The 18,461-nt window shown below is 41.3% G+C and overlaps 2 protein-coding genes across 4 annotated transcripts in view; one reads left to right on the plus strand and one right to left on the minus strand.

Annotated features, from left to right (window-relative positions):
- hs6st3b (heparan sulfate 6-O-sulfotransferase 3b) overlaps nt 1-11,913 on the minus strand; it is a 45,113-nt gene extending 33,200 nt beyond the window's left edge. Inside the window, exon 1 of the mRNA XM_042081035.1 lies at nt 10,742-11,913. Within this exon, the coding sequence (XP_041936969.1) occupies nt 10,742-11,298 (557 nt within the window). The 5' untranslated portion in view covers nt 11,299-11,913. The remainder of the gene's footprint in view (nt 1-10,741) is intronic.
- A 711-nt stretch (nt 11,914-12,624) lies between these two features.
- uggt2 (UDP-glucose glycoprotein glucosyltransferase 2) overlaps nt 12,625-18,461 on the plus strand; it is a 33,657-nt gene continuing 27,820 nt past the window's right edge. For 2 of the 3 annotated variants that reach the window (XM_042065611.1, XM_042065614.1), the window contains exons 1-7: nt 12,625-12,848; nt 13,523-13,656; nt 13,979-14,061; nt 14,285-14,415; nt 14,603-14,715; nt 14,943-15,120; nt 18,265-18,361. In XM_042065611.1, coding sequence (XP_041921545.1) covers nt 12,825-12,848; nt 13,523-13,656; nt 13,979-14,061; nt 14,285-14,415; nt 14,603-14,715; nt 14,943-15,120; nt 18,265-18,361 — 760 coding nt within the window. In that variant the 5' untranslated portion in view covers nt 12,625-12,824. The other variant, XM_042065622.1, reaches the window with a different exon arrangement.

Below are 18,461 nucleotides of genomic sequence, written 5' to 3' on the forward strand. Positions count from 1 at the left end.
AGTATTAATAAAGTGCTAAGCCTCGGAACAACAGCATATGCCAAGTCATGTCTCACCATCTGCCTTCTTTAAAAAGTCTAAACATAACACATCCAGAGCAGAGTTAATTTGCACCTTTCAGAGGGCAACTAATCACACCTTAGTCACACCTAAGTGGTACATAATCGTCAACTATATAATAAATTAAAAATCAGTTTTTAAATCTGAAGTGCAATGGATCTACTCATCTGCAGGCAATGTAGAAAAAATGTCATATATCGTAAACGTGCTAATTACCAACCATTTCATTCGAAAATTCTAAAACAACGATGTTTTTTAATACTTCAAAATAACATTTGCTAAATGAACCTTACATTTTTCAGTAGCCATAGGTGTGTAGATTTGATCTAGTTTGGTTCTTACCAGGGCTTTTACTGCCTGAAATATCCTATTTTGTTTACCACGCTCGGAGTTTAGAGCTGGTCTGGTGGGTACTTATTTCCAACTTTTCTCACTGCACATCAATGGTTAGCCCGAGAATTCTCGTTGTCGCAATTCAAAATTCCATTGGAGCTCCAAGCGGATTTGTACACTCAGCCTTACAACACTGTTTGCAGCTCTTCGAGCCACGGTAAAATGTAATTTTTGGTACATAGCTAATTTAGATAAACTCATGGTGTGGGTGCTTGCGTTTCTTTAGTAATCCGCCGTCTTGGTTTGTATATAAATGAATATTAAGTGACACATACAGTACACGTAAGAGGTTGCACATACGTTACGGTTGGTAATATGCGACGTTCCTATAATTGTATGTGTAATAATTACACATACAATTATATGACATTTTTTCTACATTGTCATATTTTGAACTGCTATATGTTGATACTTATTCTTCTATAACATAAGAGAGAAGTGTTTAGGGGTTATGACTTTTTATGATTCTATAGATCTAAGAAGTGCATGCTGCAAATGAAAAATCGGAACTGATCCTGCAAATGAAAGCATGATCACACACAGACACCTATTTATAATCACAGGAGTTTAAGAGACAATCTGGGATACAATCTGTTTGTTGATATCATGCCTTCCTTCCTGACATATAGTCATCATCAAATTAAAGTTGAAGTAAGGTCTTGAGATTCCTGTATTTCAAAGTGTGCCCTTTTCCTGCATTTTTCAAAGGAAGAGAATAACTTGATAGTGACTGTTTTTTTTCAGCGTGCCAAATTGGATCTGTTGAATAACCAAAAAGTGCTGTCAAAAGATTTCACTGGAGGCTTTGTCTGCGTGTGTCTACACATATCAGTCAAATGTCTTCATGTCCCAGCAAATCCACAGCTAGGCGTGACTGTCCAAAAAAAGCAAAAAATATCACAATGAGGCTGTACAAAACAATCCCTGCTCTGGAACCGAGCGAGTGTCTCTCATACAACAATTCTGGCACAATAACAGAGAAGGGGCTGAAACAGTAAGCCGCCAGGAGGACTGAGGCGGCGGGCCTGCTGAGCAGATTAGTCCGTATGAAGGTGACTCCACCTGCTCCGTGCCAGACGGCCGTGCGTGGCGTCCCCCCCCCGGCCCCCTCCACATACTGTGTAACTAACCTGTCACGCCATCATAGCAGCCGTGTCAGCAAACGTGACCCCGTCGTCGGCAGGCCTGCGATAAATCAAACCTGCGGTAAGTTATCTCATGCAGACGCCCATGGTCAGGCCTGAGTGCTCGCAATTGAAAAAGAACTCGGCGCAGCATCTGAGCTGGCATTTTTCCCCACCACTGCTTGATCCGTCAATCCATCAGACCGATAAAGGAGTGGGGCCACATTTCATGCAGGGACGAATCCTGGACTTGTAAGTGAGAGGGGCAGAGCAGTCATCTGCACATATTCCTAATGTGGTGAGGTAAGAACATTACGGAATTCATGAGATGCATATCTCCACCATGCCTACATGCTGGAGGAGAATGTGGGCTTGCATCACGGGGGATTCAGACAAACAAGCAAATACCCCCACCTACACTCAAATTGTGCTCTAGCCGATTGGCCCGGCAAATATGCAAATATTGGGGGGGCAGGGTACGATATGCTCCCGGACATTGGAGCTTTGGCAATTGCCTTTTTACTAATACCTAGGATCATTATTAGAGTATAACATAACAATAGTATAACAAGATGAAAGGCAGTTGCAGCGCAGGAAAAAAACAGCATAGTGCTAAAGAGTATCAGTGCCACAGCGTGGACTATTCAATTCACATTTTAGCCATATACAGTAGTGGGGACTATTCAGTTAGACTTTTAGCCATACTGTTCATTTGTGGGCACAGCTATGACTTTTCTGTGGAAGGGAAGTTGTAAAGCCCATGGTTGCCAGCAGCTTTATAGGTGTTAAGTTCTGTAGTTTCTCTGTCTCGTGTTCAGTAGTGCTAAACAATGATCGTGACGCAGAAGGAACAAGTCAGTCAGGTCCAAACACGACTTCTGTTCTAAAACTTGATTTACTGAATTGTCTTTTCAATCTCCTCTCCATGTGGTGAGAGAGAATGACACCATTAGCAGTTGTTTTTACTAGGGCAGAACTAGCACAGCTCAGATGTACCATTATCTCACTAAAGAGGTGTCATATACTGAGCTCCTGCAGTTGCTCTTCATCCAAGAGTGCCGGTACAGTGCTCCTACTGTACACCATGCATATATACATATGCAATGTCCAAAAAATATATCGTAACACCCCCAATTATCACCACTTTTGTTCGGAAATTCTAAAACAACAATGTTTTTTAACACTTCAAAATAACATTTGCTAAATGAACCTTACATTTTTCAGTAGCCATAGGTGTGTAGATTTGAACTAAATCTGGTTTGGTTCTTAACGGGAGCATTTACTGCCTGAAATATCCGATTTTGTTTACCACACTCGGAGTTATAGTGCTGGCCTGATGGGTCGCCTATTTACGCTGTTTCAACGGCACATGAACGGTTAGACCGAGAATTCTCGTCAGCAATTCAAAATTCCACTGGAGCTCCAAGCGGATGTGTACACGCAGCCTTACAACACCGTTTACAGCTCTTTGAGTCACGGTAAAATGTCATTTTTGGTACATAGCTAATTTAGATACACCTATGGTGTGGGTGGTTGCGTTTCTTTAGGAATCCGCCGTCTTGGTTTGTATAGAAATGGATATTAAGTGACATATACACGCAAGACGGCGGAAATACAGGACCGACGGTAATAGGGGGAGTTCCGATACACAATTCATGATTGCATTCTGTTTACATCCAGTATAGTCCACTAAAAGTGCTTAAATATGCACCCAAGCCTGGTTATGGAGAGAATGACACCATAGTTAATGGCACCACTGTTAACAAGAGAATTGAGGAGAATGCCGCTCAAGTACCCTGAGGGCCTCTTGGGGCATCAAAGTGCAGAGTCTCTGAGTCACTTCAGAGTGTGACTCATCTACATCCACTGATAACCACGTTCATCAAACTTCATCACACTGTTCCAAAACTTTCTCCATTAGCCCACAGTTGTTGTGCAGAGAGATACGTCTTTGAGACGAGGTATTAGGAAAAAACAAAATATAGTAAAATGACTAAAAGACAAGGCTTGTGCCATAATGGCCAATATGATTGGGTCTGCGGGTTATGCATTTGTGATGAAATCCCCTAATTTTGCGAAAGGATACAAGACCAAATAACCAAATGAGGGTAGGACGACCATTAGAGAGAGATATTAGACAGATATTATGGAAATATTATGGAAAAAACATTTTCTCTCATTAATATTTAGTATTCCAATTTTCTCTCATTAATTTATTTAATACCACGAATCGCACAGAATTGCATATTTCTGCCTCAGGGGGTAAAATCGCTGGTACTGTCAACAAAGAAAACTCTAAATTCACTCAAAGAAATGTACATAAAATCCACTCATTCTTCATACAGAGCTTGGCGATTAATAATACAATACCCCATATTAAATAATGATTTCATATAGGCTGCTCAGTAAATACACACATACAGCCCATACAGCATGCATGCATAAAGCAGATGAGATGAGATGAGATGATGACTGCTAATTGGAGTTAGGCAAGGCATAGTCAGAGCACAGCTGTGTCCAGACCCCAGAGAAAGAGCTGGTGTGAGCCAAGACTAGCCAACAGTAAAGCTTAGCCAAGAAGTGAATAAGGAGCAGGTCCTTAATCAAGGAATAAGAGCTGAATCAGACTATTGGAGATACATATTTGCCGGGCCAGCAAGTACTTGACAGTGGTGTCAAAAGAGCAGAGCAAGATCTCTTCTGGCAAGCCATGTTTCATTACCCTGAGTGGCTTTCAGAGCTTTGACTGGAGTGACTAGATGCCATTTCTTAAAGTTTCAAAAACAGGCTCCATCAGCAGGCAGGAGGCCTGGGGAGGCACATGCTGGGCTTTCTGCCGTGGGGCTAGGATTGCCAAGGCCCAGCCTGTAATTTCAAATCAGCGTCGGGGTGCTTTAATCAAACCATACAAGATAATGAATAAAAAAGAAAGGCTTGCAAGCACACAATAAAAAATTAAAACGTAGACATTTTGTTTATAATTGCCTGAACTTCCGCTGGATAAGACAGCTTCACTGTAGTAAAGGAATCATCTTTAAAGGGACGAGAACTTGAGGAATCCTTGACTCTCTTACTCTGTGTTAAATTTAACTCAGACAGAGCCTTCTTCTCTTCAAAATAAAATCATCATAAAATATATAAAGCTTAAAGTTTAACTAAAATATACTAAACTAATGGCGGACGCTTTGCAAACATATATTTAATACTCATGGATGTCTCATTGTCACTCACTGACAGAAGATATGCAAATAAGTACAGTATGACTACTCAGATCTACCTTGAACACTACCACACCTCCCACCCACTCGGTCAGGTGTGTGCGGAAGGAACAAGTGTTTGAATGATGCCGCAGCATGCCTGCTCCAGGTAACACTTAATTATAACAGCAACTAGATTACAGCTTTGCCCCAGCAGAGATGATGGCCAGGATTAACGACACATGAAAAGCAATCTCCAAACCCTGGTGTAGGCTACCTGGTCCACAAGGGCAAGCTCAGCCGTGCCTATAATAAACAGCGCGTGATGGGGAGGATCTGAGGGACCTGCTGAAGCACCTCAGAGCTGTAAATCTACCCAACTTTCCTCCTGCTTGTGCTGCATGTGGGCTCACACAGGCACCTGCTCCTCTCCCACTCTACTGCCACTCTGTACAGCCCTGTCACAGTCTAATTGTGTGTGTGTGTGTGTGTGTGTGTGTGTGTGTGTAAGACAGAGAGTGTGTGTGAGACAGAGAGTGTGGCTGTGAGAGACAGACAGAGAGAGAGAAAGAGTGTGTGTGTGTCTGTTTCTCACTGTTGATGTGCACTGGCTCATCATGATGTGTTTGTCCAGTTTTCCCAATTTCCCATCAGAGTTGAGCTAAAAGACCAAGACTAGCTGAATGGTGTGACACGCAGCATTGGGGGCAGTGGCACCAATTACGCCGACCGGCAGAGGAGAATAAAATATGATGCAGTGTTTTATTCCTCCAGGAGCGTGTCATCGCTCCTCCACATGAGTAATCACAGGCCATTACTGCGACTGCAGGTCACTCGTTATTCTGATTGGCCTGGAAATGAAAAGTGAATCTATTCTCTTCCTAATTGTTCGGGGGGCAATCATGGGGGCTCGCTGGTGGCAGGGATCACTGTAGAGGGGCAGACAGTACAGTGGGAAAGTGCTGCTCTGCTCACTGATGAGGAAGGCGGACATACAGACTGAGGTAAATCAATGGTTATGGCTAAACTAGCTGCTTTACTGATCATTAGTCGATTGACTAAATTCACTATATGTTCTCTTGTGAGTCATTGTTTTGTCCTGTAGATGTTTTGTCCTGTAGTACACCGAAGGGTAAAATGTAATTAGTGTTTTGTTCAAAAAGGAATACATGTAAAATGAACACATTTTCTCAGATATTTCTAGATGCACGCTTGACTGGGCTGGTCTTCTATTAAGAGCAGTTGTTCTCTCTCACAAACAGAAATAGGGTTACTGCATCTTTTACCCAACTCTGCCAAACAACTGCCTAAAATCTTTAAGGACAACGATTAACAGCAGTTTTAATCTGGAAATCTATGTTGGCGGCAGTTTGTGGTTTGTTACTTAGTGTGACAAAGTAATCTGTCTCCGCACAGCTTTGATTTGCAGTATCACAAAGTCTGCAGGAGGGCTGTCGATAATTAAAATAATTAAACCAAGGACAACACCGGCCAGCAAATTAGCAGGAGCAGCAGCCGCAGCAGCAAAATCAACAGTCTCTTTTTATCCTTCAGACATTAAGGTGATTCCAGGCACATTTCAGTAGCAGTCTCAGCTTGCGATGTCGGAGTGTGAAAATTGCACATAACCTCCGTTCCAGGTGAAGAGAACACCATCTGAATCACATCTACCGTGTGTGAGAAGACAAAAAAACCCTGCTGTCTGTTCCATGTTCATAGAGAAAAAGCAGTATGTAATGGGGAGTACTTTAGTCTTTTAATACCACTTAGACTTTGAGCCATATGGGTAAGTACGAATGGAGCACTCTCCGTCGCCTTAATCTAATAACCTCAGCGCAGTTGCCGCTGTAATTATGACTAAGTGTTGCAGGAGGTGCATTTGTGGCTGCCCAGAAAATACATTTGGTCATGGCACCAAGCGACCTGTGTGATTTAATTAGCACTGAGAAGAGGGAGTCAAATAGTGCTCGGAAAAAAGGGTGTGCAGTCCTGGGCAAACAGCTAGATTGTGTTGAGAATGGGTCGACATGAATACTTGAATGCTTGAAAATGGATTAACAGCTTTTTTTTATGTGCAAACTGACACATAAAAACTCATGGCAGTTTTTTCTTTCCAAATGCTTCTTACTGCTTCTGAATACTCTGGAATTGCATTTTTTTAGGGTTCAAAGAAAATATTTAGTCCTAAAAATCCTGAATCCATTACTGTGGGGCATGCATTAACCAACGCCCATTGCCAATGAGGACACAGTCAAAACAATCACTCAGAGGCAAGTTGTTATTTCAACGGCATAAGAAACTGCCAATAATGGAAATATAAACACATTAGCAAGCAAATGTGTGGAGCCATCGGCCCTTAGGAGGAGATGGTGACAGTGGCTGGTGTGTTCCTTTGAGAGTGCCCTGCCACTGGTACATCTCGCATCCCCTCTGCTCTCATATTAACATCGTACTCTATGCACAGCCCACACAGATGGACAGCTCAGAGAGGGACGTCTCCCAGAGGCCTCTGCTGGAGCGACCGGGCAGGAGAGAGGAAGAGAGAGAGAGAGAGAGCCACTCGTGTCTGTCGGGCCTCTGATTGGCAGCCCACTCCAGCGCCGGGCTCCATGGGAGCGCCGCTGATCGACTCTGACGCCTCTGACCTTTCCAGGTCGGCGTGGCACTCTTTCCTGCCAGCGTCCAGCTGAAAAGGCCATGCCGTGCCGTGCCAGGCAGAGCCCCGCTGCCAGAGCAGCGCCATCCAGCCAATCTCACAGACCGGACGGGACAGACAACGGGGCAGAGGATCACACCCTGCAATCTGCACACTCACAGACTGAGCCATGACTGCATACGAGCAGAGACAGGACATAAAAGCATGCCCTTTTGTCACGCAAATCTCCATAATGACATACGAGAAGATGCCCTGTTTTCCATGAGTAGGCGGAGAGGAGGAAGATATTCCACATACAATGAAATTTTCATAATGTCACCACTTAACATGTGTGGGTCAGGGCGTGAGAGCAAGTGTTCTGTCATGAGCGATCTATCTGTGTCTGCTCGCAGGCAGCAGTAATGTGCTTTCTGAATCTCTGTAGGGTGCACAATTGATAAAACGGCTGTGGAGGAAGCTTCCACGCCTCAGAAAAAAGGTGGCATTGCACCCCCACAAGCCCCACAGCCAACACACACACACACACACACACACACGCACGCACACACACACACTTGCGATTGTACTGGTATTTCAGCTCTTCAGATGCAGGGTGGGGGTGGAGTGGTATTGGCTGTAGCATTATATGGTGAACAGCTGCAACTTATGCAACTGAAACAAAAACACTTCACGTTGGGCCTATCTGAGCACTGTAGTACTGTGTACAGCTCAGGTTGTCACCGAATAAGTACAAAATAAACAAATCAGGCCAACATTCAGGCACGACAGTCTTTTATCTGACTGATATATTCCAAATCAGTTTGGCATACAGAACCATTTTGGCTTTGCCATGCAAGCGTTTCAGTTGAGCTCACATGAGACTACCACTCTTTCACTCTCTCGTTTTAAATGTATGACTGGCCAATTACAGAGAAATAATTGCTAGCTTCAACTTCACAGTCCCACTGTGGTCTATACCTAGGCCACTTCTATGGGGCAAATTGAAGCACAGATTGATGACAAAGCTGTTTTATGCACTCTTTTGGAAACAACGTACCCGGGCAATAACAGAGCAGATGTTTTTTATTTACTTGCACTTATAAATGTGAAAATCTGCAGATTTTGGACACATTAAAATCTCGTTACACCCAGTAAATTACTAAAATAACTTCCAAAGCAGTTTGCACATCCAGTCTGGCACTGTCAGTGTTATAGATGGAAACACTTGACTTCTTTTCCCTGCTGCTCAGTCTGGCTTTATGACACCTCATTTAAAGTTCATTACCAAACAAGAAGCAGCTTTTAGGATCTAGAAGCTGCACATCATGCTGTTTCCGCAGTAACACAAGGCAATGAGCTATTCTTAAACAAAAAAAAAAAAAAACAACTAAAAATGTCAAATAGAACATAACCAGTCTAATTCAACTCTATTGAATAAGATTATTAACACTTAAGTCATGTTGTCATGACAGTAAAGATCATCAGTAGCTCAACTGTGTGATGGGTACTTGTAAGACTGGCGTTACTCAGGGGGCACAACTGAACACTAAAAATATGAATAAAATGAAATGATCAGAATAATGTTTATGTGTAATCTGGTCTTTAACACATTATTCTTTTACATTTTACACACTGCCCCAAAGGGAGTCTGTGTAAGCTCCATGTAAACCAGCAGGAGTAAAAGGGCCAATGAGAGGTTTATGTGCTACTTGCCACCTCTTGAACCTGATAACTGAATGAGAGACCTTTCATGTAAGACAATGACATCATGCAGTGTTCAGCTTCATTGATTTTAATATCCTCATTGACAATTGCAATCTACTGGTACTGGGGTTACTTGGGAATCCTGATGAGTCCACTTTGTTTACATGCACTGAAGAAAAATACAAATGTTTGAGATTGCAACTCTATGCCTGATGACCACTCAGGCTTCATAATTGTTTGATTCAGTTTTCGAAATATCACTGCAAAGACTGCAATAGTATCTTCAAGCATATGCAAAAGGATCTAGATCTTTATTGGCCGTATGATTATTCTCTGTTTTATGGTCACAATGTCTTGTTTCCAAGCAAAGGCAAAAGATCTGAGGGATCAAAGTGCTTCTCCAAAAGATGTTAAAACCACAAACCAGAAATTTTAATTTTACCAAAGAAACTCTCTGCTGCCGACCCACTGAGACTGTGACTAACCCCTTATTCCTTTTACTTGGTTGTGCCTAAAGGGGCATAGCAATTCAATTGAAGATACTCCTATCCATATTTTCTGAGAGAAAGAGGAGAGAGACTGTGTGTGTGTGTGTGTGTGTGTGTGTGTGTGTGTGTGTGTGTGTGTGTGTGTGTGTGTGTGTGTTTGCATCTGTTTGCTGCCCACTGGACAGCTCTTTGAACCTTTCAGTAGACAGAGATGGATGCTCTCATACATAGGGATGAACGACGGAGGGAAAAGAGAAGATCAGTCATTTGAGCCCAGGCTTTCCCCACCTCTTTACAGAGCTCTGTCTTGAGTTGATTACACTCCGAGCCATATAGCCCACCATAGCATTAACCTTTCTACCGTTAAAGGAATGTTCTCAGTACATGGGTCCTTGACTTAATCTCTTGTCTTGATCAGCTGGGTCAAATACTGCCATTTGCTCTGACTTCAGGTTATCAGGAACTATCCAGTGCAAGAACAGAAAATCACAGTAATTGTGAAAAACCATACAACGAAAATGTGATAGAGACTCTGCTCTGTAGTCTAGTCTAAACTACAGTGTAGCGTACTAGTGTAGTTTGGACAAAATGTACGTTTACAAAAAGTCAGGCCAAGTAAATCTGAAAAAAGATATAAAAGAGGATGGGACATAACTGGGCTGACATAAAAAAAATTGAATTAAAATGTAGCCTTAAAATAACTTGATCCTACAGAATATTCCACCTGACACATGCAAGATATTTAAACCACACTGCAACTTTTAGTGTCGCCCCACTGCAACTTTTGGACATTTCAGTCCATATTCCATGAAAACCATACTGGGCACAACATACTGTGTGCTTCTTGAACAACCTGCTATTTAATTGGCCCATGGGGTCTACCTCACTGGCCTTTCTGGTGAGTCCTACACAACTCTGCATTTCAAGTCTATCCTTACAATTCTTTTGATTTCACTGCACTGAAAAGCCAAGATGTTATAACCTGGACACATTTTAGACACATTCAGAAATAAGGCTGCTGAATGCTCTTTGTCATAGGCTATTTTTTGTAAAAAAAAAAAAAAAATAAGCTACACATAGTCGAGAGAGAGAGGGAGGGAGAGAGAGAGAGACAGAGACAGAGAGTGAGAGAGAGATTACCTTCGGTTCTTCTGAGCAGCCTTTTTGTCCATTATAACAGGAACGCAGTTGGTAAGTTCCGTCCAGTCTGCATGTAAACCACAACTCCAGCCAGTGGAGAACCTCGAGAAGAGCCACGATTCCTCTTTCCCTGGCCGGTGACAAGTGCATTTCTTCTGGCCGGGTTTACAGTCACAGGGCTGCTCTAACCGTATATTCCTTACTAGATGACGACCAAAAGTGGTACCCCCAGTCTTTTGTATGTGCAAAAACACTATCACATCATCTCCTCGTATGTTAAATTCCACGTCCCGCATAAGCTCTCGCTCAGTAAAGTTAAATTTGGAAAAAAATTTCGGCGGGCTATCATCTTCGAGTTCTTGATCTCGGTACAGGTCATCAGGCGTGGGATACTGGGTGGATGGCGGACGCATCCCTCTCAGTTTCTCACCAGTCCCAAAGTGACAAGAGTTGCTGCCTGCTGGACATACATACTGATACCCTATAGTTACAAAAAGAACAGCCAAAACTGGAACTAAAATTAACTTATTTGATTTATCATTCATCATAATAAGCATGTGTAGCCTATGCCATTAATATGAAATAATCACCGTGCGCCAGGCACATTATTCTGCTGGACCTACAACCCGTTGACACATGTTGAGTTGACAAAGAAACACTCGGTGTCAACAGAAAAAGTAGCCCTGACTACATGAATTCTTGCACATTTTAGGTAGTAGGCTTGGTCCTCAGATCATAGCAGTCGAAATACAACGGCAAAGTTATGGAAATGCTAACGGAATGCAAATGAAAAATAATCGCAAGGTACTTGATTTCGTTACTTTCCAGGACTGCTATCCAAGTTGTAAATCAGTGACTGGTTAGCAAACTCTCGGCTTTGGCATGTACCGACAAATCCATGTTGGGCTACTGTCATCCAGCAGGAACGCGGCATAGCTCAAATCATTGCATGTCCAACACCGGTGGTTTTCTTATCCTGCGCGCAATCCCATGCATGCACTAGCACAGCAGTCGTAATGTCCCAGTTTGATGACCATGTCCAGTACCACACGACTGCAGTTCTGTATGGTGGGATGGGCTCTGTGGCATCGCGGTCAGTCAGCGGAACTAGGCAGGCTTTCACTGAAACGATTCGGGGAGAAAAACGTTGAATTGTAGCACTTTCACGTCCGTTACGTTAGAGGAGCAGTTCAGTTTAATCTCTGCTGTGTGTTTGTGAGGGTATCTGAATTGTGTGTTGCTCCTTGCGCAACCACGCGTCCCCACTCCCCACGCTATCTCTCTATCTCTCTCATCCGCTGTAATTTCAGACGGATCAACCTAAAGATAATGTGGATAATAGCGGTAGCAAAAGCAATGTGTGTCTGCAGGAACTTTTTCTAATGGGTTGCCTTATCAAATAATGTAGAATGTGTAAAACAAATAGCTCTAATGTGGAGCTCATCTAAACTAGGCTGGTCTGAATTAACCTTGACGAAAGGGATGTTCATACCTTTAGCAATAATTTTCGATCTAGGCCTGGGATCATGGCAAATGAGCATGAATGGCAAATAGCATGGACGGCTATTTTTTTTTTTAAATGGTTAAGTTATAAATAAAGCAATATCTATAAATTCGGCACGGCTATAGGCTGCCTCAACATGTTTTCAATATCTTATAGGCCTAGACATAAAAAAAATCAAGGGTCGTTTTTGCCCCCTAATGAATGGATGTCCTTAACTTCAAACTTTATTTACGCGTAAACTTGTCCAAATATGATCAGACACTGTAGCCTATTGCCATAGTCAGGGTTCCACTCTCATCTGTAGGCTAGCATGCCTGTAACATCTCTGAATGAACTGCCCCTCCTGGCGGAATTTGAGATTTTATCCAGGCTGTCCAGAATGTGCCTGATGAGCTAACCTGAGCTGAGACGTAGACTAAAATGTACATTTAGCTAATGACGACTCATAAAATCTCGGAAAGAGATGACATTTGGAATGAATTAATATGTTCTGTTATCGAGGCTGTCTGTTTTTTCCAAGTTCATGGAGATGCATCATTGCTGTAGCCAGTAGCCTAGCTAAATAAATAGGACCCAGCAATGGCGGCGGCCAGTCGAACCGGGGTAAGATAACGGCACTGTAACAGTAACCACTGGAGGTTCTTTGTGTGAACAAAATATCCTGTTGTATCGGTTTGTTATACAAAACTACCGACAGTTGTGGTCAACACAGTCTTGATGAAAAGTGAAATGTGTTTCATAAGGTTAGGCTACCTGACATGATTGTGATGATGCGTCTCTCATCTCCAAATCAGTCCATGCTTATCAGATAGGCTAATGTTAGTTCTAAACATTACTATTATTATTAGGCTATAGGCTACTGTTCTGCCTGTTATGGAGTGCAATACTAGCTTATATGTTTTACTCTTTGAAAGCTAATTTAGTAGTCGTACATTGAAACTCCGTCGCGGACTATTACATGGGTTTGTGTGATGTTGCTTTGCTCTAGCTGCGGTTATACGTGGCATCGCCATAACGCAATGCAAGCAGAGAGAGAGAGAGCACAGAATCTGATGTTGTTGCGTCTTGCTCGAGCCATAGCCATAGGTCCAAAATATGTTTTAGAATGTTCAGGTAGTAGATGAAGCTGTTGAGCTCCTAACAATAAACAACAGCCGACCTACTCCATCGGTAAAAGTCTCCGACAATGAAAGAGAGGAAGGCTTTTCCATGACATGACCCTCTTAAATAAAATAAAATAAGATAACATCAACGCCTGGGTTTATTTGCACTACCAGGACCAGACAATGACGACCTTCACCCAGTTGTTGCTGCTGCTGTTGACTCTGCAACATGTTCATGCTGCATCTAAAGGTGTTACGGCCAGTCTCAAAGCCAAGTGGCCCATGACGCCTCTTCTACTCGAGACAAGGTAGCCTTCTTGTATGCAGACTCAAGATCTCGAACTATCTTGAAATGACCATGATGACAAACTGTATGGATGTTGTAACGGATTGTTTCTGTAATTAATGGTCATAGATTCTTTACAAAAACGTCAGTAATGTTTTTAAATCAGACTATATTGATATGAAATGCCCTGTAGGCTAATGTGTATATAAAATGTGATTGGTCACAAGAAAATTAGTTTTTAAAATTCACTCACAAGTGGGTGATGGTTATTTTGCTGATTTGTATCTGCAGTTATTGAACACAAGTAGTAAAAGCATTTAATGAGGCAATGTACATTTCTGCAGTGAATTCATTGGGGAGGATGGGGAAGAGAAGTTTTGGCAGTTTGTTGACACTGTGAAGGAGCTTACTGTATATAAGAATGGGGGTAAGTATTTCATAAACAAAATGTATTTATTTAGCCTAGTAGTAGCAGTTAGATATATAGGTACAGTGACAGTATGTTTATCTAAGACGCTATGTAAATTTTAGTCACTTTGGATAAAAGTGTCTGCTAAATGAAAACATGTACTATTCCTTTGTATTCCATTATTTGTCTTCCTTTGCATTCCACTATTTGCATATTTAACTTTGTTTTCATTCACTTACAGAGTCTGTGAGATCATATTATAACCTCATTATAAAGAAAGCTGGTCAATTTTTGACCGATCTTCAGGTCAGTCTTCTGAGGCTTGCTCTCTCATTGAGAGCTTTTTCACCAGCTGTTAATGCATTCCAACAGGTAGGTCTTTATCATACTACCATGTATGATGTTTTTGTTGATGAAAATGCTCAAATTAGTTTTTAACACACTACTCAGTAGAAAGAATATTTCATCTGAAGTTTTAATAAGATGCAAAATCAGCAGGAGCATCTGGCAAAAGCGTAAGTTGTAATTGTCCTGCTCTGTGGTTGTGTTTGACCTTGAGATTGCCAGTGATGAGCCGCCCCCTGAGGCGTGCGCGGCCTTCGTCTCCGTCCACGGCCAGCATGCCTGCAGCACCAAGGACCTGAAGAAGCTCCTGAAGGGAGCCGCAGGCAGGTAACACACCAGCTCCCACCGCCTTCCTCCAGCATTGCTTTACCATTATATTGTCTAACAACATCTACAGTATCATGATTTACTCACTGCACATTTTTTCCCCCATGGACATTGTTGTTGTGTCGATTTGCTATTGCAGATGTATTGTTAGTACAATAAATATCACTTTAATAGCCTAGGATATTGTGTTTGTAAGCTAGTAAATACTTTACTTTATCCACTCACAGACCAAAGCCGTACTTGTTCAAGAATGATCATAAGTTCCCAGGAGTCAACAGCACGGATCTCCCAGTGACGATCCTCTATGCTGAAATTGGGACCAAGAAGTTCAATATTTTCCACAAGCTCTTGGCAGAACGGGCAAGCGAGGGCAAACTCATCTATGTGCTCCGTCACTTTATAGCGGTGAGCTTTCTTTCTTTTCTTTCTTTCTTTCTTTCCTTCATTCACTCCTTGGTGAGAAAATGTTCCAACTTTAGCTGATGGTTTGTCAATTGTTGTCCTGCTGATATAGTTGACATACAATGCAATGTACACTGCGTTCCAAATTATTATGCAAATTACATTTTTCTCAGATTTTCCTAAATAGTTGATGCAAATGACAGTCAGTATAATTTTCAAGTCATCAACCGTTAGAGTAGAATTCAAATTTTATTGAACAAACCACTCAATGAGTATTTAAAAAAATAAAATAAAACTCAAAATGCACTGTTTATAGAGACATTTTATAGGTTGTAAAGAACTAAAAATGACCATTTGTTAAATTTGCAGCATTAGGAAGTCATAGAAAATTAAATCAAAAGTTATTTCAATCAAAAACATCTTAACAGGCCAAGTTACATGTTAACATAGGACCCCTTTATTGACATCACCTTCACAATTCTTTTGAGTTTTTGGAGAGTTTCTGCCTTAAGTAGTTTTCCTTTGATTGGGCTCACCAGGCAAACTAATTATCACATGTGCCTGAGATTGATTTCAATGATCCAAAGAGCCCTGAGACACAATACCATCCATACATTTAATTGAAAAACAAACAAAAAAAATGTTTATGACCCTTAAATCCAATTTGCATAATCATTTGGAACATGGTGTAGTGTATCAGATCAGCAGTATCTGCGACATCAGTCTCCAGTAGTTTGACTGATACCTGATCAGAATTACCGGTAAGTGCACATACAGAATGAAGTGCAAAATATTATGACTGGCATTTATTTGTTTAGCAGACACTTTTTATCCAAAGCGACTTACATATGTCAGTCGTATTACAAGGGCCATTCTCCCCAGAGCACTTGTTCAAGGGCTACGCTAGCCCAGCTCCTTAGCAACTACACTGCCACTGCCCCAGTAATACATTTAAGCTTTGATTCGGTTTGGTCTCACATAATACTTAATTCTCTTGGACCACATTTATAATCAAAGTAAATGAGGTGGCAGTAAACAGTAGTGACATAGTAGAATTAGGCTCATCACCAACATTTAATCAGATCAATACTGGAAATCAATCAATAGTCAACACATTATTCACATGTTCAGTCATCTTGCTCTCACAAAAATGATAAGGGACTGCAAAATCTTTGTTTAAAATGTGTAGTCTGCAAATTTTGGTTGTGTTGGCTGTTTAAGTCGTGTTGGCCGCGATGATTTTCTGTTTCCTCACTTCCTGAGTTTCACATAAGGTTCCACAAAAGGTTGGCCACTATAGCATCATGCTAAATTGTCAGTCGCCTTTTTAATTGAGAATTATCCCTTTATGTTGCGGTTACGTCTGTAGTAGGATGGTTCAGACATCTTTGGTGTTTTCATTGTCATTTAGTCTGAGGTTGACTCAAGGTTGGCTATGTTTAATGTGGTGTCAGCTGTCTTGCTTGCCGGTGCACAGCAGAGTCTTTCTGGTTGTAATTTCCACATCCTTTATTCTATCCAGCTTCCATTGATTTCCAATATGTTCTGGCCATAACTATTCATGTGATAGCACTGAAACAGTGCTGGTCATAATTTTATTGTTTATTGTTATAGTAAGTAATTGTATGAATAAAGCTACAATGACTGAAATGACACTAGTTTCTTCTATTGTTTCTGTAACTGGGATTTTTTTATCACAGTGTGGCTAAAACTCTTTGCCCAACATCGTACAACTCAGAAGTTCAGTGAGCTGTTATTAGTCTGATCTATACCTTTCTGTCATGAGCGGTACTTGCTCTGGTTTAGCTGTCTGGATCGATTACATTCTTACAATCTCAAGGTAACAGTTCGCTTCAGTTAGCTCGCAGCTTTCATATAGCCTACACTTCAACATCATAGATTTCAACAGCTACTGCATTTTGTGCCCTTAAAGTGACCCACATGAATCATATCTGAGTGTGAGAGCATTAGATTTCCCATTCATTGACTGATGTAATCTCTCAATACCTATTCCCCTCAACTATTTTGGGCCATTGTCCTCTCAGGGCTGTGTACTGAACAGCTTTCACATTGACCCAAGATTACAAAGTAAGTGTGAGTAATGGCTTGGTACATTGACAAGAGGCTGTAATGGTTTCCTTTCAAACAAATTTGGACAAAGTTATAGAAAGCCACTGTAACTTGTAAAGGTTCTCGAATGGAATTCTTATGATAATCATGACGCACTGTACAATAGATTAAGTGTTTTTTTACCGTTAGGTATTTAACTCTACCTAAAAAAAAAACAGTACAAAAATAAATCAAATCAGTATTTGGTTCAACTTTCCTTTCACTTGGCCTAGTACACTTAGTAAAGACTGTCTTGATTCTTCCTGTGTCTTCATGTCATTCCAAGTTTCACTGGTTTCTACCAATTCTGAACCGATGACAATTAAGTTTTTCAGGCTACAGTGTAGTCTGTCATATGTTTCTGACATACTGTCTCTAGCAGCAACATATATCTTTGCGATACTTGTATACATGATTAATGTAATACATGATTTTCAAAAAGAGTGTTTGAAAATAGAAGGTCTGATTCTGCCCATTGACACACTAATGCTAATAAGGGTAGAAGGTAACATACATGTTTATTGACACAGCTAAACTGCCCAAAGCTTTTGCACACTACTGTGTATGTGTGTAAGCCAACAAAACAGCTCTCTGTGTCCTTACGGTTAGTTAGAGCAGTGGTTCTTAAACTTTTTGTCTGGTGATCCACTAAAAAACATGGGCCAATCTCGCGACCCCCTTCTGTCTAACTGGCGGGATTTGGTTTTGAAATGTTGCGAGATGGGCATTGGAAGCAGAGGCAGAAAATGTCTTCTCTCATAGGTAGGCTATGTCAACACCAAATGTATTTGGTGTAGGCATTATGTCAATGGCAGCCTTTGACTAAAAACCTTTAGAAAAAAAAATGTCTTTAATCCAAACAAATCATTTTGCGACCCCTCCAATATTTTTGCCGACCCCTAGTTTAAGAACCACTGAGTTAGAGGAGTACAGAAGTACAGACTACATAATAGTTTTAGTATTTTAGGATTTGAAAATCAACCCCACACCACCCCTTTTCTGTTCTCTAATGTTTTGTTTTTTCTTTTTCCATGACAGGAACCAAAGCCAAGGAAGATGCTTCTGTCTGGATATGGTGTTGAACTGGCTATTAAAAGCACGGAATACAAGGCTGTTGATGATACACAAGTCGAAGGTACATTAGCTAAGACATCATTTAAGACCCTGTGAATAGTACATGAACAAGGGACGGTTACCTTCTTTTCAACTCATTGTTCTGTTTGATTCTCTTTTAG

The sequence above is a fragment of the Alosa sapidissima genome, chromosome 2 (genome assembly GCF_018492685.1).
Source record: "Alosa sapidissima isolate fAloSap1 chromosome 2, fAloSap1.pri, whole genome shotgun sequence".
In the NCBI taxonomy this organism is placed as follows: Eukaryota; Metazoa; Chordata; class Actinopteri; order Clupeiformes; family Clupeidae; genus Alosa; species Alosa sapidissima.